We start from the raw sequence: 19,182 nt of genomic DNA on the forward strand, positions 1-19,182 counted from the left end.
ACATTGAGTACACATGGGCACAAAGAAGGGAACACTAGACACCTGGGCCTTTGTGAGGGTGGAGGTTGGGAAGACAGTGAGGATCAAGAAAACCACCTACTGGCTACTATATATATTACCTGAGTGACAAAAATACTCTGTACATAAACCCCTGTGACATGCAATTTACCTATATAACAAACTTGCACATGTACCCCTGAACCTAAAAGTAAAAAAAAAAAAATCAAGTTTCTCCCTAAGAGCAGAAACAAGACAAAAATGCTAGCTTTCACCATTGAGATTCAACATCGCACCAATATTTCCAGCCAGAGCAATTAGACAATAGAAATAAAGGCATCCAAGTGAGAAATAAAAAAGTAAATCTATCTCTATTCACAGATGGTATGATCTTACATATAATAAATTCCGTAAAATCCACCCAAAAAAAGCTACTAAAGCTAATGAATGAATTTAGCAAGTTGCAGGGTACAAGATCAAACACAAAAATTGGTTGTCTTTATAAATAGTAGCAATGAACAATCTGAAAAGGAAATCAACAGATCCATTTACAACAGCATCCAGAAGAATAAAATACTTAGGAATAAATTTAATCACAGGGGTAAAAGACTTGTACAATGAATACTATAAAACATTGCTGACAGAAATTAAAGAAAACCTAAAGAAATAGAATGGCATCCTGTATTCGTGGATTGGAAGGCATAAAATTGTTAAGATGTCAATACTCCCCAAAGCAGTCTACAATCCCTACCAATATTTCAGTATCATTTTCTTGTTTTAGAAATGGAAAAGCCAGTATCAAATTTATATGAAATTGTGAGGGCCTCCAAGTGGGCAAAACAATATTTAAAAAGAAGACTGAAATTAAAAGACTCACACTTCCTGATTTTGAAATTTAACTACGAATCTACAGTAATCTAAGTAGTGTGATATTGGCATAAGGATAGACAAATAGATCAATGGAATAGAATTTTGAGAGTCCAGAAATAAACCCACACATCTGTGGCCAATCAATTTTCAACAAGCATGCCAATATCATTCAATAGAGAAAGAACAACCTCTTTAACAAATTGTTCTGAGGCAACTGAATACCCCCATGCAAAGAATTAAATTGGACCCACAACTCATATCATATGCAAAAATTAATTCAAAATGAACAAATTATCTAAATATAAGAGTTAAAGCCATAAAACTCTTAGAAGAAAACATAGAGGTAAATCTTCATGGCTTTGGATTGGGCAGTGGATTCTTAGATATAACATTAAAAGCATGAGCTTACTATATAATTCCACTTATGGTAAATATCTAAAATAGGTAAATCCACAGAGACAGAAAGCAAATTAGTGATTGCCAAGGTCTTGGAGAAGGGTAGAATGGAAAGAAACTGCTTACTAAAATAAGAGGTTTTGATCTGGAGCAATATAAACATTTTGAAACTAGATATGCAGAGGTGGTGGTTGCCAACAGTGTGAATTTACTAAATGCCACTGAATTGTTCACTTTAAAGTGATTCATTTTCTGTTATGTGAACTTCACCTCAATAAATCACTTTTTAAAATGCATTAACCCAGTAAGAAGATAACCTACAATTCCATATATACTTCTTTATAAACTGTAGGATAGACTGATGTACTCTTTTGTGGAGAGGAGAGGAAAAATGAGGAGATGTTAATTCTGAAATAGTGACTTTAGGCAGAGAAAGTTCAGATTCCTTGTCTCACTCATAGTCATTATGGTAATTATTTCAAAAAATGAAAAGTTTCCTTTTCTCCCCACATATCAAATTCATTCTAATGCATTTCCTCTGGCCTAGTGACAACCTGTTTAAACATGTGTTTCTTGCATTTTACAGACATACTTGGCAAGTGCAAGACAAAATCGATGCAAACAATGTGGCTTACACAACTGGGAAGCTAAGCTTTCACACTGATTATCCAGCCCTCCATCATCCACCTGGGGTAAGGTGAGCTTCAACATATTTTCCACAAAGCATGACGATGACTAGTATCTTTTCGTATTTTGAGTCTAGAAGATTACACATTTCACCAGGTAGTTTGTCTTATATAAATTTTTTCTCCAAACACAATCCAAGCTCACAAAATCTCTGTACCTAAATCCTAAATATCTTCACATTCCTAAAGGAGAGGATAATTTCATTCATTTAAAACAACAACAACAACAACAAAAACATTTCTTTGTTCTTCCTAGAAATTACTATTAGCATTTTTTGCTTTGCCAAGACAGATTTTAAGGTAGTAGTAAATCTTGAGGTCTTTTTGCACATATATTTCTAAGAAAGTTAAGAGAGAAAATGGAATCAGTAAACAAAATGTAGGGTTTCCCTCAAAGTCACATGGGCATCATTCATATCCATTAACTACTGCTGCATTAAAACTCATTCTACTATAAAGACACATGCACATGTATGTTTATTGCAGCACTGTTCACAATAGCAAAGATTTGGAACCAATCCAAATGCCCATCAATGACAGACTGGATAAAGAAAACGTGGCAGATATACACCATAGAATACTATGCAGCCATAAGAAAGGATGAGTTCATGTCTTTTGCAGGGACATGGATGAAGATGGAAACCATCATTCTCAGCAAACTAACACAGGAACCGAAAATCAAACACCGCATGTTCTTGCCCATAAGTGGGAGTTGAACAATGAGAACACACGGACACAGAGAGAGGAACATCACACACTGGGGCCTGTTGGGGGGCGTTGGGAGAATAGAGGAGGGATAGCATTAGAAGAAATACCTGATGTAGATCACGGGTTGACAGATGCAGCAAACCACCATGGCACTTGTATATCTCTGTAACAAACCTGCACATTCTGCACATGTATCCCAGAACTTAAAGTATAATAAAAAAAAAAAAAATAACTCACTCCCTGACTTGATGGCTTAAGAAAACAGCCATTTACTTAGCCCTTGTTTTTTCAATTTGGGCTGTATTCAGCTAGGCAGCTCCTGTCTTCAGTCATATACCTGCAATTGGTTGCTAAGTTGGCTTGGGACAGATTAACTTTCACTGAGATGGCTGGTTTCTGCTCCACTCGGTCTATTGACCACCAGTAGGCTAGCCCAAGTTTAATGCATATGGCAATTGGAAGAATTTTCAGACAGCTACACAACTTCTCAAGGCCTAGGCTAGTCACCTCTGCAATGTTATATTGGTCTAAGGAATCTAGCCCACATTCAGGAGGTGAGGAAATAGACCGCTTATGGAGGAAGCTGCAAAAATGCATTATAAACTGTGTGACTACAAGGAACATAATAACAGTGGCTATTTTTGGAAACCATCCAACATCCCATCTATCAGATTCCTTGTCAAGGAGGGAAATGCTCAGTGTGAAGCCACAAATCCCCAGGAGAATCTCTGGGTGGACATTCTTTCTCTACATTTTTACAAAAGTTTCATTTTACTAAATGAGCTACATTTTTACAAAATCATCATTTTATTACACCAAAAATAAGTGGTTAGGAAACTACCTTTTAAAAGATATGCCATCCCTATTTTTACAGCTAAATTAGACTATGTGAAATAACCACATAGAAATCTGTATCTTCAAAGGCAAATGAAAATTTGGGCAATTCTTAAGTTAACAAAGGAGAAATGGGCCAAAATCACAATTAGCCCATTCTTTTTTCATTATCTTCACTGTACATGTTTTCTCTGTGCCCTTGTTGTTACCCATTCTTCTCGCCAGTATTAGCTACGCTAGTCTAGTATTTAACTTTACATGTTATAAATTATTTTGTTGATTGTAAAATACCACATGATTTCTTTGAACTAAGTGGCAGTAAAATGACCCCTGTAGACACATTTTTGGGTAAGGGTTGGGGGCAGGAGACACCCAGTGTGATTTTATTCTAAATGTGGCTCAGATTTTTCTAAAACCCTAGGGTTAAGAGCCAAATTAATCAGCTCAGCTCATCTTCCAAACATAGCTTGAGGGAGTTGGATGGAATAAGGCTTAAAGAATGAGACTAGAAAACTAAAAGTTTTGTTTGAATTTTTAAGTTATCTTCTGTCTTTTAAGAATTTAAGTTTTGTTTCTGAGTTAAAATTTGAAGCCTAAGGAAAAGTGACCAAATGACTTCATAAATGTTCCTGAAGTATAATAGAACGCTTGACTTTTTCATAGTCATAGCACATTATACTATTTCAAAGCAGTTTTGCTTTCATTATTTTATCTGACTCTTCTTGACATTCCTTTAAGGTAGACAAGATTGATCATGTCTTTTTATGTCAGATGAGAAAATGAAACACGAGATTCAATATTTTTATAGGGTGACATTTGATTAAGGAGGAACTTGGACTGGAACCCAGGCCTCCATCTAGTTTTCTGTCACACCACACTGATCCTGAGCTGGAATTTCTAACTATTACAATTTATGTAGTAAAATAGAATGTTTATAGATTTTATCATACTTTACAAACTTCTTAAAGACAAGAATTGACTCGGGAAGAAAAAAGTTCTTTTTATTTCAATACTTTGTATCTCAATATTTACACGCACATTGCATGTAATAGAGACATCATAGATATACTATAAAGAGGCAAAGAAGTGCAACAAACCTGTACCTGTCTCCAGCAAATGAAACATCCAAACTAAGTGACTTGATAGGAGATTTTAAAATAGCAGACGATTCCTAAAATGTCTAGATTCTACTAGAATAATAAAATGTAGGCAACCTGTTTGTACTGTTGTTCAAACTTCCATTTTGAATTATTCCAGGGGAGTTGTGCCAAGGTTTGAGATTTTCTATAACAAACAGAACAAACCAATATATTTTTCTGTATAGATGAAATAATCTGAAAAATGAGCTACCTGTTGAGGGTTCAGTTTGATCGATTTGGATTATGTGGGGCAGAGATAAGTCACCACATCTTTAATGAAACAGAGATGTTGCTTCACTCATTGTTTTTGCAGAAGTCATATACTGCATAAAGTAACATTCAGAAGGAAAATATTTTTGGTTCTGAATGACTCATATGAAGTAAAATTGGGTTTTATACATGACAGGCATATATTTGCCTTTTAACCTAGCAATAAAAGTATTGTCAGACTCCATCATCTTTTTTCTATTTGAAGACTGTATTAAAAGTGTAACTGTACAAAAGAAAGTATCAAGGGGCCTTGACATATGTAAATAACATTAAAAAATGATCTTTTTAAAAATTAGCACTTGAAATATTCTGTCAGTTCATGATGGCAAAATCTAAAAGGATTTAAAGAACACTGTGATCCTCCAAAAACAAAGTTATGCTATTGTTTTGCTACTCCGACCAGTTCCTTCCTCAAAAAAAAAAAAAACATAATCCTATGTAACAGCAGTGGCCTATTACTTTGCAGCTCAGTTCCGACTACATTACTTTCATATTCAAAAGCCTTCAGTGAATTCCCTCTATGCACAAATACAAAAGCCCTTCATCTGATATTTAAGACTCTCCATCATGAGGCCTCAAATTGCCCTTCCAACCTGATTCATTCTTTCTATTTATGGCCCTGTGCTGTAGCCAGACTTTTTATTACCCAGTGAACTGTGCATTTTTGCACATCATTATTTCTGTCACCTGATTTGCTTTCTCATTCTATTCTGCATAACCCAAATCTCATCCATTCTCCTTTGACTAACTTACCCGCCTCTTCCCTTTGAAATCCTTCCCTGCCTACTCCAACATCAACTGCTCCATCTCTGCAGCTCTTACAAGCTGTTCTTTTTGTTTGCTAATGAGCATTATCATGCCTGCATCTATGTCATCAACTGTAACATGTTTGAACTATACAGTATTGATTATAAGCAACTTTTTTCTTCCCAACTCTTTTCTGAAGACATAAGAAAGACAAAAAAAAAAGTTTATTGGCTGTGGTTCATTCATAGCTTTTTGAATCTTTAACATAGTATCAAAAAATGGTACATGTATATTATTTTATTATTTATTTTATTGCAGATTAATTCTAATAATTAAAATGTAATTTAATATTTATTTAATAATGCATATTTTCTTTTTATAGGTTCAGCTTCTTCACTGCATAAAGCAAACAGTCACAGGGGGTGATTCAGAAATTGTAGATGGGTTTAATGTGTGCCAAAAACTAAAGAAAAATAATCCTCAGGCATTCCAGATTTTGTCCTCTACCTTTGTGGACTTTACAGACATTGGAGTGGATTACTGTGATTTTTCTGTACAATCAAAACATAAAATTATAGAGTAAGTACTATTTATAAATTTCCCATAGCAATAAAAGAATTGACAGCAAAAGATCCACTAATCTAAAGTTTAAACAGCACAAAACTTCAACGAACTTCAGAGCTTTATTTTTATTAACATTTCACCCAATTTTAGAGTGATAGTATTTTCACCATAAAAGTTTTTATTAAATTACATAAAATTTATCCCTAATCAGTATTAGAGGAAAAGTAACTAAGATTTCACATATACTTCATTTTTAGAATATAAGTTCTACATAGCTATAATCAATGTGATTATACTAGTTAGAAGGCTTTTTTTTTGGCCAGAAGTGAAAGAATATAACTCACAATAGGTTGATTCCAAGAGTTAAACAAAGTCATCTGATATTGGTCTCTTTTTTCTTCTTAGCTTTGCCATCTTCTATGTTAGCTTTATTTTCAAAGATGATCAGCAGAAGCTCCAAGATTTCATTTTCCTTAGAGCTAGTAATCACACCACAAACAACGCTTTTACTTCCCAATAAAGCTAGATGACTCAATCCCTAATTTCTGTCCAAGTCTATCCCTGAATCAATCATCATAGCCAGTGGGTTAGAGAATTCTGATTGTCCATGCCTGGATCACATGTTCAACTCTGGAGCAGGGTCAGCCTCATTTGAATCACACGGACTGAGAATGAAACAGGGAGGCTCCCCAAAGAGATACTAAGCCAACAAAGATCATATATTACCTACACAGAACATTTTGTATTCTCCCTTTCTTTTTATTTAATATTATTTTATTATAATTTTCCCAAGTCCCTACAAAGGCCACAAATTCATCTTTTTATTTGCAAATTAACTTACATTTTGTTTCTACAACAGTTTATTTAATTATACCTCGATTAATTTTGGTAGGGGGGTATAATTTTAGAATTGAGTTTAGGCCGGGCGCGGTGGCTCACGCCTGTAATCCCAGCACTTTGGGAGGCCGAGGCGGGCGGATCACGAGATCAGGAGATCGAGACCATCCTGGCTAACACGGTGAAACCCCGTCTCTACTAAAAATACAAAAAAAAAATTAGCCGGGCGTGGTAGTGGGCGCCTGTAGTCCCAGCTACTCGGGAGGCTGAGGCAGGAGAATGGCGTGAACCCGGGAGGTGGAGCTTGCAGTGAGCCGAGATCGCGCCACTGCACTCCAGCCTGGGCCACAAAGCAAGACTCCGTCTCAAAAAAAAAAAAAAAAAAAAGAATTGAGTTTAAATTTTTCTATTAAGAGAAATAGCCAAATGGTATGAAAATAAACTCATTTAGAAAATAATTAAATCCCTAGTACATTCATTTATTCATTCAACAAATATTTATTGAGGCCAGCCACTTTTCTTGGTACTTGGAATACATCAGTGGACAAAACAAAGATCTCTCCCCTCATATAGCTTATACTCTAATGGGGGAAGGGAAATTTTAAAGATTTTTAAACAGATGAGCAAATTATAATAAATGTTAAAAATTATTAAGTGCTTAAGAAAAAAAGGAGGCAGGGATTACAGGTGTGAGCCACCGTGCCCGGCCTTCTTTCCTTATATTAAATGCTGTATTATCTTACATTGGCATGGTCATAATCCATATTTTGAGAAAGAGAATAGAGATCACAACATTAAGAGCTCTCAAATTACTAAAAATAAAAACCTTAGTGCCCTCCCAAGGTACTAGAAAATATAGAGAGTGATATGTGCAACAAACATTTATTAACTGTCTGTTATGTCCAGGCTCTATGTTGAGTGCTAGGAATACAACATTAAATGAGATACAGCACCATCTTCTGGAAGACTCAATACTAAGATAGGTAGGATGAGTAAATAGATAGAAAGAATATACCTCAGGCTAGTCCCTTCTTTTCTCGTGCTTTGGTTTTCCCACCTGTAAACTAAGGATTGAATTAGAATCATGCATTTCAAACTATTTAAAAAATAGAATTTTCTTCCCATCATACCCCCAAATAAAACCATCATATGTAGAACCTTAATAAATGAAACACATAGAACAATTGACCTATAAATTTGTAACATGAAAGGATTTTAATACCTATTTCAAATAACAAAGAATGAATGACTTTAACTAAGCATAACAAAATTTTTAACTTGAATCTCTCAGTAATACTTATTTTAATTTAAGTTGAGTTCTCCTGGTACTGAAGTAGTAAGATTTAGAAAAAAATCTAAATGAATGAATGAAAAAAAAAGAGAATACATTGTACCACAGGTAGCCTTAATATCTTCTGTACATGTATTTGGATTTTTTAATATGGTGTTTCAAAAATATATTCGAAGAGGAATTGACTCTTATCAATGTAAATAGATATTTCATGAATTATATATTAATTTTTTCTCTTAATAAAACAGGTTAGATGATAAAGGCCAAGTGGTTCGCATCAACTTCAATAACGCAACTAGGGACACAATATTTGATGTGCCTGTTGAAAGAGTTCAGCCTTTTTATGCTGCTCTGAAGGAGTTTGTTGACCTCATGAACAGCAAAGAATCCAAGTTTACCTTCAAGATGAATCCAGGTCAGTGAATACATTTTCTCAAATAACCAAAAGCATGGATTTTCTTCAACCTTAACCACCTAGAATTATATCCAGAGCAGTTTTTCTCAGGTATGGCATGTAGAACACCAACAACAGAATCTTGGTGAGCAACTGACTTGCTTATGTAGTGGACTCGTGGCCCTCATTGAGGCTTATGCTTAATTATTTTATCCTGATAAACAAATAGAAATATCCTCATGATTCTTACTCTAACACACACAAGTGATGCTTACTCATTAGGCTTTACTAGTGGAGACAGTACTACGTGAAATAAAGTAGTACCTAAAGTATTCCAGTTACTTGAAATAAAAAAAGCAGAAAGCATTATATTTTTTCTGGACCATCTCTACTCAGTAAAGTGCCATCAAACCTGAGGCTTTTGGCATCTACAGTAAAAGGTGTAATTTCTCTCTGCTGTCGATTTGGCCAGATGGAAGATTCTTTTCCTGTGTATATATTTTTAATTGATCTTTGGTATAATAAGTTAATAGGAATCTCCATAAATCCACTGCCATGCAGTCACAGCAGGTTAATTTTAAAAATGGCAACATGTAAAATGAAAACATTATGGGGGAAAAAATACAAAAAATACAAGTTAGAATCCAAGCTTCGACTATTTAATGGCAGTGTAGTTTTGGGTAAATTCCTCAATTTTTTAAAGCTTCGGTTTCTTCATGTGTGAAAAGATGAGAGAATACTTTCTTTTCAGGATTCTTATGAGGCTTAGAAATAATGTGGCATAAAATACTAGGCACACAGAAGACAAACTAAGAATTTCACTATCCTTTTTATTTTCTGAAGCTGTTAAACTGAGAAGAAACATTTCTTTTTTTTTTTTTTTCTTTTTTTGAGACGGAGTCTCGCTCTGTCGCCCAGGCTGGAGTGCAGTGGCGTGATCTCGGCTCACTGCAAGCTCCGCCTCCCGGGTTCACGCCATTCTCCTGCCTCAGCCTCCTGAGTATCTGGGACTACAGGCACCTGCCACCACGCCCGGCTAATTTTTTCTATTTTTAGTAGAGACAGGGTTTCACCATGTTAGCCAGGATGGTCTAGATCTGCTGACCTCGTGATCCGCCCACCTCGGCCTCCCAAAGTGCCGGGATTACAGGCGTGAGCCACCGCGCCCGGCAGAAGAAACATTTCTAATGAGGTATTGATCAGTCAAAACGATACAGATGTTTTACACAGAGATAATATTTTAAATAAGAATGATTAAAATACCTTCAGGAGACTACCAGGCTGCTAGGTAGTTTAATTGTCATAAGGTCTAAAGCAGTTTGCATCCAGTGGCCTGATTTGTGTGGAAAAGTAAATGTGCAGTTTCATGTAAAGAAATAAGCGATGATTCTTGACGTGAACCAAGTAGCAGCTGTGTTTTGCATGTTACATTTTCTAGCTCTGTAAGTCATTTAAACACACAATTATTCATACTGGAAAAAATCTTTTCTTTAGGTGATGTGATTACTTTTGATAACTGGCGCTTACTTCATGGCCGACGTAGCTATGAAGCAGGAACTGAGATATCCCGCCATCTAGAAGGAGCTTATGCTGACTGGGATGTGGTCATGTCAAGGCTTCGTATCTTAAGGCAGAGGGTTGAGAATGGAAACTGAAGTCACCTGTAGATAATTTTAATAAGATTCCAATGACCATATTTTGTGAGATATGGCACATTATTCACAGACCATGATCTCCGTGATTTACATATAATTTCCTTAACAATGAACATGTAACTTCTCTCACAAGAGTACTCTTTACTTTGTAATCATATACAATGTCAACTTTTTAGATGTTTCACCACTCTTTTGCAAATAAAGCATCCTTTCTGCTCTGTTGCATGCCTGCTCTAATTTCTTTTGCCCATATATATCTCCAGAATGTCTACAAATAGTTTTTGTAGCAAATGAAACATTTCTTCAAATAAGCCTTTTGTTTCAAATAAAACTTGTCTCAAAACATGCTTCTACCCTGTTGCCTATAGGATCTCATTTTCCAAGACTGCACATGACCGTCTTTAGCATGCTTGGAAAAGGTTTTATATTTCCAAAGATCTGTTTTATGCACTTTTATTATAGAATTCTTTTATACAAATTTCCAGACCTTGCCAATTTAGTGATTCCAACATTTTCTTTTACTACCTAAATTATGACATCTAAACAAAGCATGATTAATAAAGAGAAAATCTAGTCTCACTTTTTTTTTTTTTTTTTTTTTTAAACAGAGTTTCACTCTTGTTGCCAAGGTTGGAGTGCAATGGCGCTATCTCAGATCACTGCAACCTCCACCTCCGGGGTTGAAGCAACTCTCCTGCCTAAGCCTCCTGGGTAGCTGGGATTACAGGTGCCTGCCACCGCACCCAGCAAATTTTTTGTGTTTTTAGTAGAGACAGGATTTCACCATGTTGGCCAGGCTGATCTCAAACTCTTGACCTCAGGTGATCCACCGGCCTCAACCTCCCAAAGTGCTGGGCTTACAGGAGTGAGCCACTGCACTCAGCCTAGTCTAATTTTATCTTGTCCCAAATAAATACTCCCAACCGCTGTCAGCATTGCTTCCATGTGTCTATGAATCAGATCTCCTCATTTCTTGTTTTTGACTAACAACTGGACAAGGTAAAACCAAGAGACAGGTACTACTTATGAATAACACGATGTCTGCAAATCTCTGGACAGCTTTCCCTGCTGGTCCCAGCTTCCTCCATAGTCACTGCCTTGCCCTAGTGATGGAACACAGGTGTCACTGCCAGCAATGGAAGTCCTACTCTTATTGAATCCAGTCTCTCTCTATCCCTGCCAAGAAGCCTTAGCATTACCATTTGCTGAAATCCTGGTAGTTCATAGATTTTTGGACCTAATCAAGCTTCCTGTTCAAAGAGTCTTAATTATTGCCACCACTGCAGAGCTCTCTACTTGTTGCCTCAAGACCAAGTAGAAAACATTACTTCCATTGTTGTTTTGACTTTTGCTGCACATCCACTTCAATTTCCACAAAGTGTGCCCATGGCACAGGGAGTCGAGATGAAGACCACCTTTAGCCTATGTGGGCACACCACTCGGACACTTTGAATTCTGCTATGAAGTCCACATCTCCAGCCAAGACTCCTCCTTCCCTTATAACACTACCCCTTTCTGGGGTCCTCATTGTCCCTTTCTATCATCTGGTCTTGATTTGGGCTACTGTAGTATATCACACGTTTGATTCCTTTGAACTACAAAGGGAATGAGTTGGGTTCTCAATCCCATACCTCCTAAAATGCTCCTAGAATAAAAACAAGTAAATTCAAGATGCATGGCCTGATTCTAAAACGCAACATTCAATACCTAAAAACAAATAATTTGCTGGAGTGACCCTAGATTCATCCATTCATAGCATCCAAACCCAAGGCACTTGCCCAGCTAAAGTGACTTCTTATACTTTTACTTATTTAACAGATATTTATCACATATCTGATATATGTCAGGCACTCTGCTAAAATAAGAATACCAAAGGACTTGAAATTTACCTTCTTAGAGTCTGGTAGGGGAGCAGATAAGGATATAGATTATAATGTGCTAAGTTAACAGAATGACCCTCAGGAAGGCAACCAAACCAGACTGGGAATGCTAAGAAAAACTTCAGTCTAAGTTGAATTATAAAGGTTCATAGTAGTTTTCCAGGCAAAGATGGTGAAATAAAACTCCAAGTTAAAGAGCAGAAGAAGCACAGAGAATTGAGAGTAGAAACATGGCATGTGTTGACTTACAAGTGAAAGAAATAGATTACGATGTAATGTGAATTCTGGGGTTGTATGCCTAGGTTCAAACCACGTGTCTTTGGACAAATAACTGTTACTGTTCCCCTTAAGCCTCATTATTTCTATCTATAAATGAAACTAATAACAGTTCTTATCCCATTACATTTTTATGAGGATTAAATGAAAGTTCATGTAAAGCAGTGTTTTCTCAAATTTCTTGGATGATAAGTCACACCCATGGTGCTTTTTTAAAAAATACATCTTCCCAGATCATTCCCTGAGGATTATGATTCAATGGGTCTGGGATGAGGACCAGGAATTATATTTTTAGCAAGGATCCCAGGTGATATTCATCATCAGTGAAGTTTGGAAAATACTGATATAAGACATTTAGCATAGTTCCAGGATCAGGGTTAGTACTCAATAGATATTAACTATAAACTAGTTATAAAAGCAGAATTTGCAGAGGAAGAGGGTGATTTAGGATGAGAAGGGATATATGAAGCTGGAAACAGAAACAATGATCAAGTCATGAAATGTCTAAATGCATGTTGCATTAAGGAGTTAGTATTTCATCTTGAAAGCAATTAGGAGCCATTTAAAGGTTTTTAAGCAGCAAAGTGCCTTGATTAGATATTCATTTCTTAAGGATTCATCTAGCTTCATGGTGAAGGGAACTGTAAACAGGCAAGAAAAAAGGTCATAAAACTATTTATGAGGTAACTACAGGAAGCCAGATGCAAAATTAAGGAGCACTGAATTAGAACACTGGAAGAGGGAATCGAGAGATACATAGAAAGCAAAATCTAGAGGACTTGACCCACTGCATGTAAAGAATGAGGGAGAGTCTAGCTTGTTGTCTTATCGGTTTATAGTTAGGAGAAATGGGTTGTGCACAGGGAAAAGAAGCCACAGTAGTAGGATCAAGCTTGTTCAGCAATAAAATCGATTTTGAACAAACTGAGATTGAGTTGCCACCGAGCTATTCCATCTGACAGTTGGATATATGTGCACATAGACTACAGAACAGAAATCTGAATTAGAGGTCTACACTTGGAAAGTATATAGATGGTAGTTGAAATCATCTTATGTTTTCCTGGAGACATTTAGTGATGTGACCAAAGTCACATCCCTAATGGTTGGATGATAAGCTAATGATATTGGCCTAAGCTTATAGAATCAGTTACACTCAGAATCAGAGAAGGCTTATATTCAAAATCCGAAATATCTCTTACATATTATATTTTGTCTCTAAAAAACAGCATTCCATGCCACTACTCCATGGCCTGACTGTTTCCTTTTCTATTGCAAATATTATTTCTGTCCTGGAAAGGAGACACAGAAGGTTTGGATGCAGTTAAACAATTTCTAAAGTGTTATATAGGACATGACATATTATGGGCTACAGCAGCTGGTGCTAACTGAAGATGATTAGGTTTCCTGGATATAATTGTCTAAAGATTTGACTTCTCCCCAACCTCATAATAGACCTGATGTAAGTTGGATTAGAATTTACCCTTATTTGGCAGTATGGATTCTTACTCTCTGTTCCATTTCTCTGATTTGACTTGGAGAATGTTAGCTACTTGGCTAGTTCATCAAAATGACTCCACAGGTCACCAGAATTACATGTCACAAAGTATTTTCATTGGTCTCTACTTCTCTCCCCAGTCAACCATTAAAGGGCAGGCAAAAGAATATTGGTATAAAGAATTTAAACAAAAAAAAGAAATTCTATAGAAAAACAGAGTGACGCTGAGGGTAATTTCTCTTCAGGAATTTAAACTGTGAAACAAGAGGTATTTTATAAACAAAAATATTCCTTTATGTTAAATAACATTTTGAGGAGGGATGTCAACCAAAATTTCTTGCAATGAAAATGTAATTTGGTTGGACTTTATGGTTTGGAGCATACCTCTGAGTCTCTGCACATTTTTTCCAGCTGTCTGGAATACCCCGCTCTACAACCCTTTATGCCTGGAAAACTCCCCTTCTTCCTTCAAAGTTCAGCCTAAGATTGGTCAGCAAGATGATAAAGCAGGAGGTTTCCCACTCATATCCCTCCACAGCAACTATAATTTGGCAGCCATCAACAGACAAAAGTGCCTTTGTAGAAGCTTTGGGAACCACATAGGAGGTTTGAAATCCAGTGAAGCTCAAGACCAAAGAGGGCTGTTTTGAAAACGCAAGTCTACACCCAGGTGTAGGGTTCACTGACCATGGTACCAGCTAAAGACCCCAAAACAGCCCCCAACTTCCTATGGACTTAGATACACACCTGTTTAGCATTGGTCTTGCCAGCAGTACCATCTGCCAAGGGACCCAGGAGAAGTCACACCCCCACTCCATGCCTTAGATAACAGGCCTGCTGACCACAGTCAGCTGAGGACACTGAAGCAGCCTGTGACCCAGCTCCAGTCCTGTGACCCACCAGGATCCATGACCCTGGAGGCAGACTTTCCTACCTCAATCCCATAGCAGATCTTGAAACAACCCTGCAACTTGGCTCTAGCCCCTTTCAGTTGCAGACCAAGAATGGTCCTCCTCTGCAGTGACCTGCCAAAAGACATACCCATTCATGTCCCAAGAAGCAGATCTGCCAACTTCAGTCAGACTACATATCCTGAAGTAGCCCTAGAAAATGGCTCCCGTGAGCCCAGCAGGTGGCATACATATCCGTACACCTGGAGGCAGACATACAGGCTACACTCTCAGATATAGATTCTGAAGCAGTACTATAACTTGATTCCAAGCCACCCTGCCAAAGAACCCACCCAGAAACCTACCTAGTAACCTGGTAAGAGCCATCCAAGGGGCCTGGCAAGAGCCACAATTGTCTGTAAACCAGATAGCATGCCAGCTGTCCGTGAACCTAACTGCTGCAGACCCTGAAGTAGGTCCTGTCCCAGCTGCAATCTTACTGACCCAGGTCATGGAGGCAGTCCAGTCTAACCAGGGACCAGACAGGATCCATATCTGACCAGCTCTGGTAATAGGCCAACCAATCACTGAACCCACGATAGACCAATCAGCAGCCATGTAAACTGACCCCAATCCTATACAACTGTGATCCTAGAGGCAATCCCATCAGGGCAAGGACCCAACAGGAAAAGGTCTTTACCTGCCAAACCCAGTCTGTAAAAATTGGAAAAGGCGTTTGCTCCTTCAAATGCGCAGATACCAATGCAAGGCTAGATGAACCACAGTAATGGAGGCAAATATGTCATCACTAAAGGAAATTAAAGTTCTAGTACTCAACCCCAGAGAAATGAAGATCTATCAATGTTCTGATAAATAACACAAAGTAATCATCTAAAAGAAGCTTGACAAGATGCAAGAAGACAGGATAGACAACTAAACAAAATCAGGAATAAAATACATGAACAAAATTAGATGTTTAATAAAGAAATGGAAACCGTAAAAAAAAAAAGCCTAAAAAGAAAACCTGAACTAAAGAACACAATGACAGAGTTGCAAAAGCAATAGATAGCTTCACCAGCTAACTCAATAGTGCTAAAGAATCAGGATACTTGAAGACAAGTCACCTGAAATTATCCAATGAGAGGAACAACAACAACAACAACAGAAAAAAAGAATGGAAAAGAAGGAAGGGAGCATATGGGACCTACAGGACAGCATCAAGCAAACAAACATATGCATTGTGGGAGTCCAAGAAGGAGAAGAATAAGAGCAGTAGAAAGCTTATTTAAATAAATAATGTCTGAAAACTTCCCAAATCTTGGTAGGAATGTGGCTATCCATAATCATGAGGCTCAAGCAACATTAGCTCAAAGAAGATTACACCAATATACATTATAATCAAATTGTCAAAAATCAAAGACAAAGAGAGAATCTTGAAACCAGCAAGAGAACAGCAACTGCAGCCTACAAGGGAACCTCCATAAAGCTATCAGCAGACTCCTAGCAGAAATCTTACAGGCCAGGAGAGAGTGGGATGATATATTCAAAGTGTTGGGGCTGGCAGGGGGTGTGAGGGAGATATCAATCATGAATACTATACCCATCAAAGCTGTCCTTCAGAAATGAAGAAGAGATAAAGTGAATAGAGGCAAACATGTCATTCCTAGAAAAACAGAAGCTGAGAAAATTCATCACCACTAGACCAGACTACAAAACATGCTAAAGGGAGATCTTCAAGGTAAAATGAAAGGACACTGAGTAACAACATGAAAACATAAGAAAGTATAAAATTCATTGGCAAAGGCAAATATATGGTCAAATTTGGAATATTTGAATACTATAATAGTGGTGCATAAGTCATTTTTAAACCCAGTATAAAAGTTAAAAGATAAAAGTATTAAAAATGTTTACAGCTATAATAATTTATTAATAGAATATTTTTTAAAAAGCATATCAATAACATAAAATGTGAGGGGTAAAGTAAAAGTGTAGAATTTTAATATGTAATTGAAGTTATCAGTTTAAAATAGACTGTTATACCTGTAAGGTACTTTATGCAAGCCTCATGGTATCCACAAAGAAAACCTCTAGAATCAAAGCATATGCCTATAGATAATCATCACATCACAAAGGAAGACAGAAAAAGAGGAAAAAATAACTACGAACAGAAAACAATGTTTTAAATGGCAGTCGTTTTTTACCTATCAATAATTACTTTAAGTGTAAATTGATTAAATACTCCAAAATACATTGAGTTACTGAATCGATTAAATAACAGGACCCAACTATATGTTACCTAGCAGAGACTCAGTTTACCTTCAAGGACATATACAGGCTTTAACTGAAGAGATGAAAACAATATTACATGCAAATGGTAACCAAAAGAGAACAAGGTTGACTATACTTAGACAAGATGAAAAAAGTTAAACTGTTTCCTTGTGTAAATGACATGATCTTATACAAAGAAAACCCTAAAGATGTCACATAAAAATTGTTACAATTAATAAATAAATTTAGTAAATTTTCAGGATACAAAATCAGCATACAAAAAAATTAGTCACATTTCTGTACACTAATAATGAACTATCTGAAAAATAAATTAAGAAGATAGTCCTATTTACAACAGCACTAAAAATAATAAAACACTTAAGAATGAACTTAGCCAAAGAGGTAAGAGATCTGTGTACTGAAAACTGTAAGACATTGATGAAAGAAATAAATATTAAAGAAGACACAAACACTAAAAACAATCCTAAAATTCATAGGTAGCAAAAAAAGGTCCTAAATAGCCAAAGCAATCTTGAATAAGAAAAACAAAGCTGGAAATATCACACTTCCTGATTTCACACTCTCTTACAAAATTATGTAATCAAAACAGTATGGTACTGGCATAAAAACAGACATATTGATGAACAGAACATAACACAAAGTCCAGAAATAAACCCAGACACATATGGTCAACAAATCTTTGACAAGGACCCCAAGAACACACATGGGGTAATGATAGTCTCTTCAATAAATGGTGAGTCAGATATGGCAGAAATGTTGGAACTATTAGACCAGGAATTTTTTTATGATTAATATGTCCTTGTAACAGAAAAAAAGTAGGCAGCATGCAAGCACAGATGGATAATGTAAAGAGAGAGATGGAAATTCATAGAATCAAAAAGAAATACTGGAGATAAAAACAACTGTAACAGAAATGTATAACACCTTTGATGGGTTCATTAGTAAACTGGACATGACTGAGGAAAAAAAATCTCTGAGTTAGAGGACATAACAATAGAAACTTCCCAAACTGAAAAATAAAGAGAAAAAGCTTATAAAAAAAAAAAAAAAAAAAACAGAACAGAATATCCAGGAACTGCGGGACAACTACAAAAGGCGTAATGTGTAACTGTTGTGGGAAGTCAGGGACCCTGAACAGAGGGAACAGCTGAAGCTGTGGCAGAAAAACATAAATTATGAAGATTTCATGGACATTTATTAGTTCCCCAAATTAATACTTTTATAATTTCTTACACCTGTCTTTACTGCTATCTCTGAACATAAATTGTGAAGATTTCATGGACATTTATCACTTCCCCAATCAATACTCTTATAATTTCCTATGCCTGTCTTTACTTTAATCTCTTAATCCCATCATGTTTGTAAGCTGAGGATGTGTGTCGCCTCAGGACCCTGTGATGATTGTGTTATCTTTACAAATTGTTTGTAAAACATGTGTGTTTGAATGATATGAAATCTGGCCATCCTGAAAAAGAACAGGATAACAGCAATTTTCAGGGAACAAGGGAGATAACCATAAGGTCTGACTGCCTGTGGGGCCTGGCAGAACACAGTCATATTTGTCTTCTTGCAGAAAGCAAATAGGAGAAATATCGCTGAATTTTTTTCCCAGCAAGGAATAACCCTGGGGAAAGAATGCATTCCCAGGGCTAGGTCTACAGATGGCCGCTCTGGGACTGTCTGTCTTATGTGGTTGAAGATAAGGGATGAAATATGCCCTCGTCTCCTGAAGTGCACTCAGGCTTACCAGGATTGGGAAATTCCAGCCTGGTAAATTCTAGTCAGTCTGGTTGTCTGCACTCGAACCCTGTTTCCTGTTAAGATGTTTATCAAGACAATACGTGCCCAGCGGGACATGGAACCTCATCAGTAATTCTAATTTCACCCTCTGCCTTGTGATCTTTTATTGCCCTCTGAAGCATGGGATCCCTGTGACCTACTCCCTATTCGTACACCCCTCCCTT

General features: G+C 36.7%; 1 protein-coding gene and 1 long non-coding RNA gene across 3 annotated transcripts in view; one reads left to right on the top strand and one right to left on the bottom strand.

The window, feature by feature from the left end:
• Window positions 1–10,741, top strand: part of BBOX1 (gamma-butyrobetaine hydroxylase 1) — an 84,917-nt gene extending 74,176 nt beyond the window's left edge. For both annotated transcript variants that reach the window (XM_019037754.3, XM_019037755.3), the window contains exons 5-8: window positions 1,850–1,955; window positions 6,030–6,226; window positions 8,588–8,754; window positions 10,228–10,741. In XM_019037754.3, coding sequence (XP_018893299.1) covers window positions 1,850–1,955; window positions 6,030–6,226; window positions 8,588–8,754; window positions 10,228–10,388 — 631 coding nt within the window. In that variant the 3' untranslated portion in view covers window positions 10,389–10,741. The remainder of the gene's footprint in view (window positions 1–1,849; window positions 1,956–6,029; window positions 6,227–8,587; window positions 8,755–10,227) is intronic.
• The window catches only part of LOC101132721 (uncharacterized), a 189,894-nt gene that overhangs the window by 67,626 nt on the left and 103,086 nt on the right, over window positions 1–19,182 (bottom strand). The gene's annotated exons all lie outside the window — the stretch shown is intronic.

The sequence above is a fragment of the Gorilla gorilla genome, chromosome 9 (assembly GCF_029281585.2).
Source record: "Gorilla gorilla gorilla isolate KB3781 chromosome 9, NHGRI_mGorGor1-v2.1_pri, whole genome shotgun sequence".
In the NCBI taxonomy this organism is placed as follows: domain Eukaryota; kingdom Metazoa; phylum Chordata; class Mammalia; order Primates; family Hominidae; genus Gorilla; species Gorilla gorilla.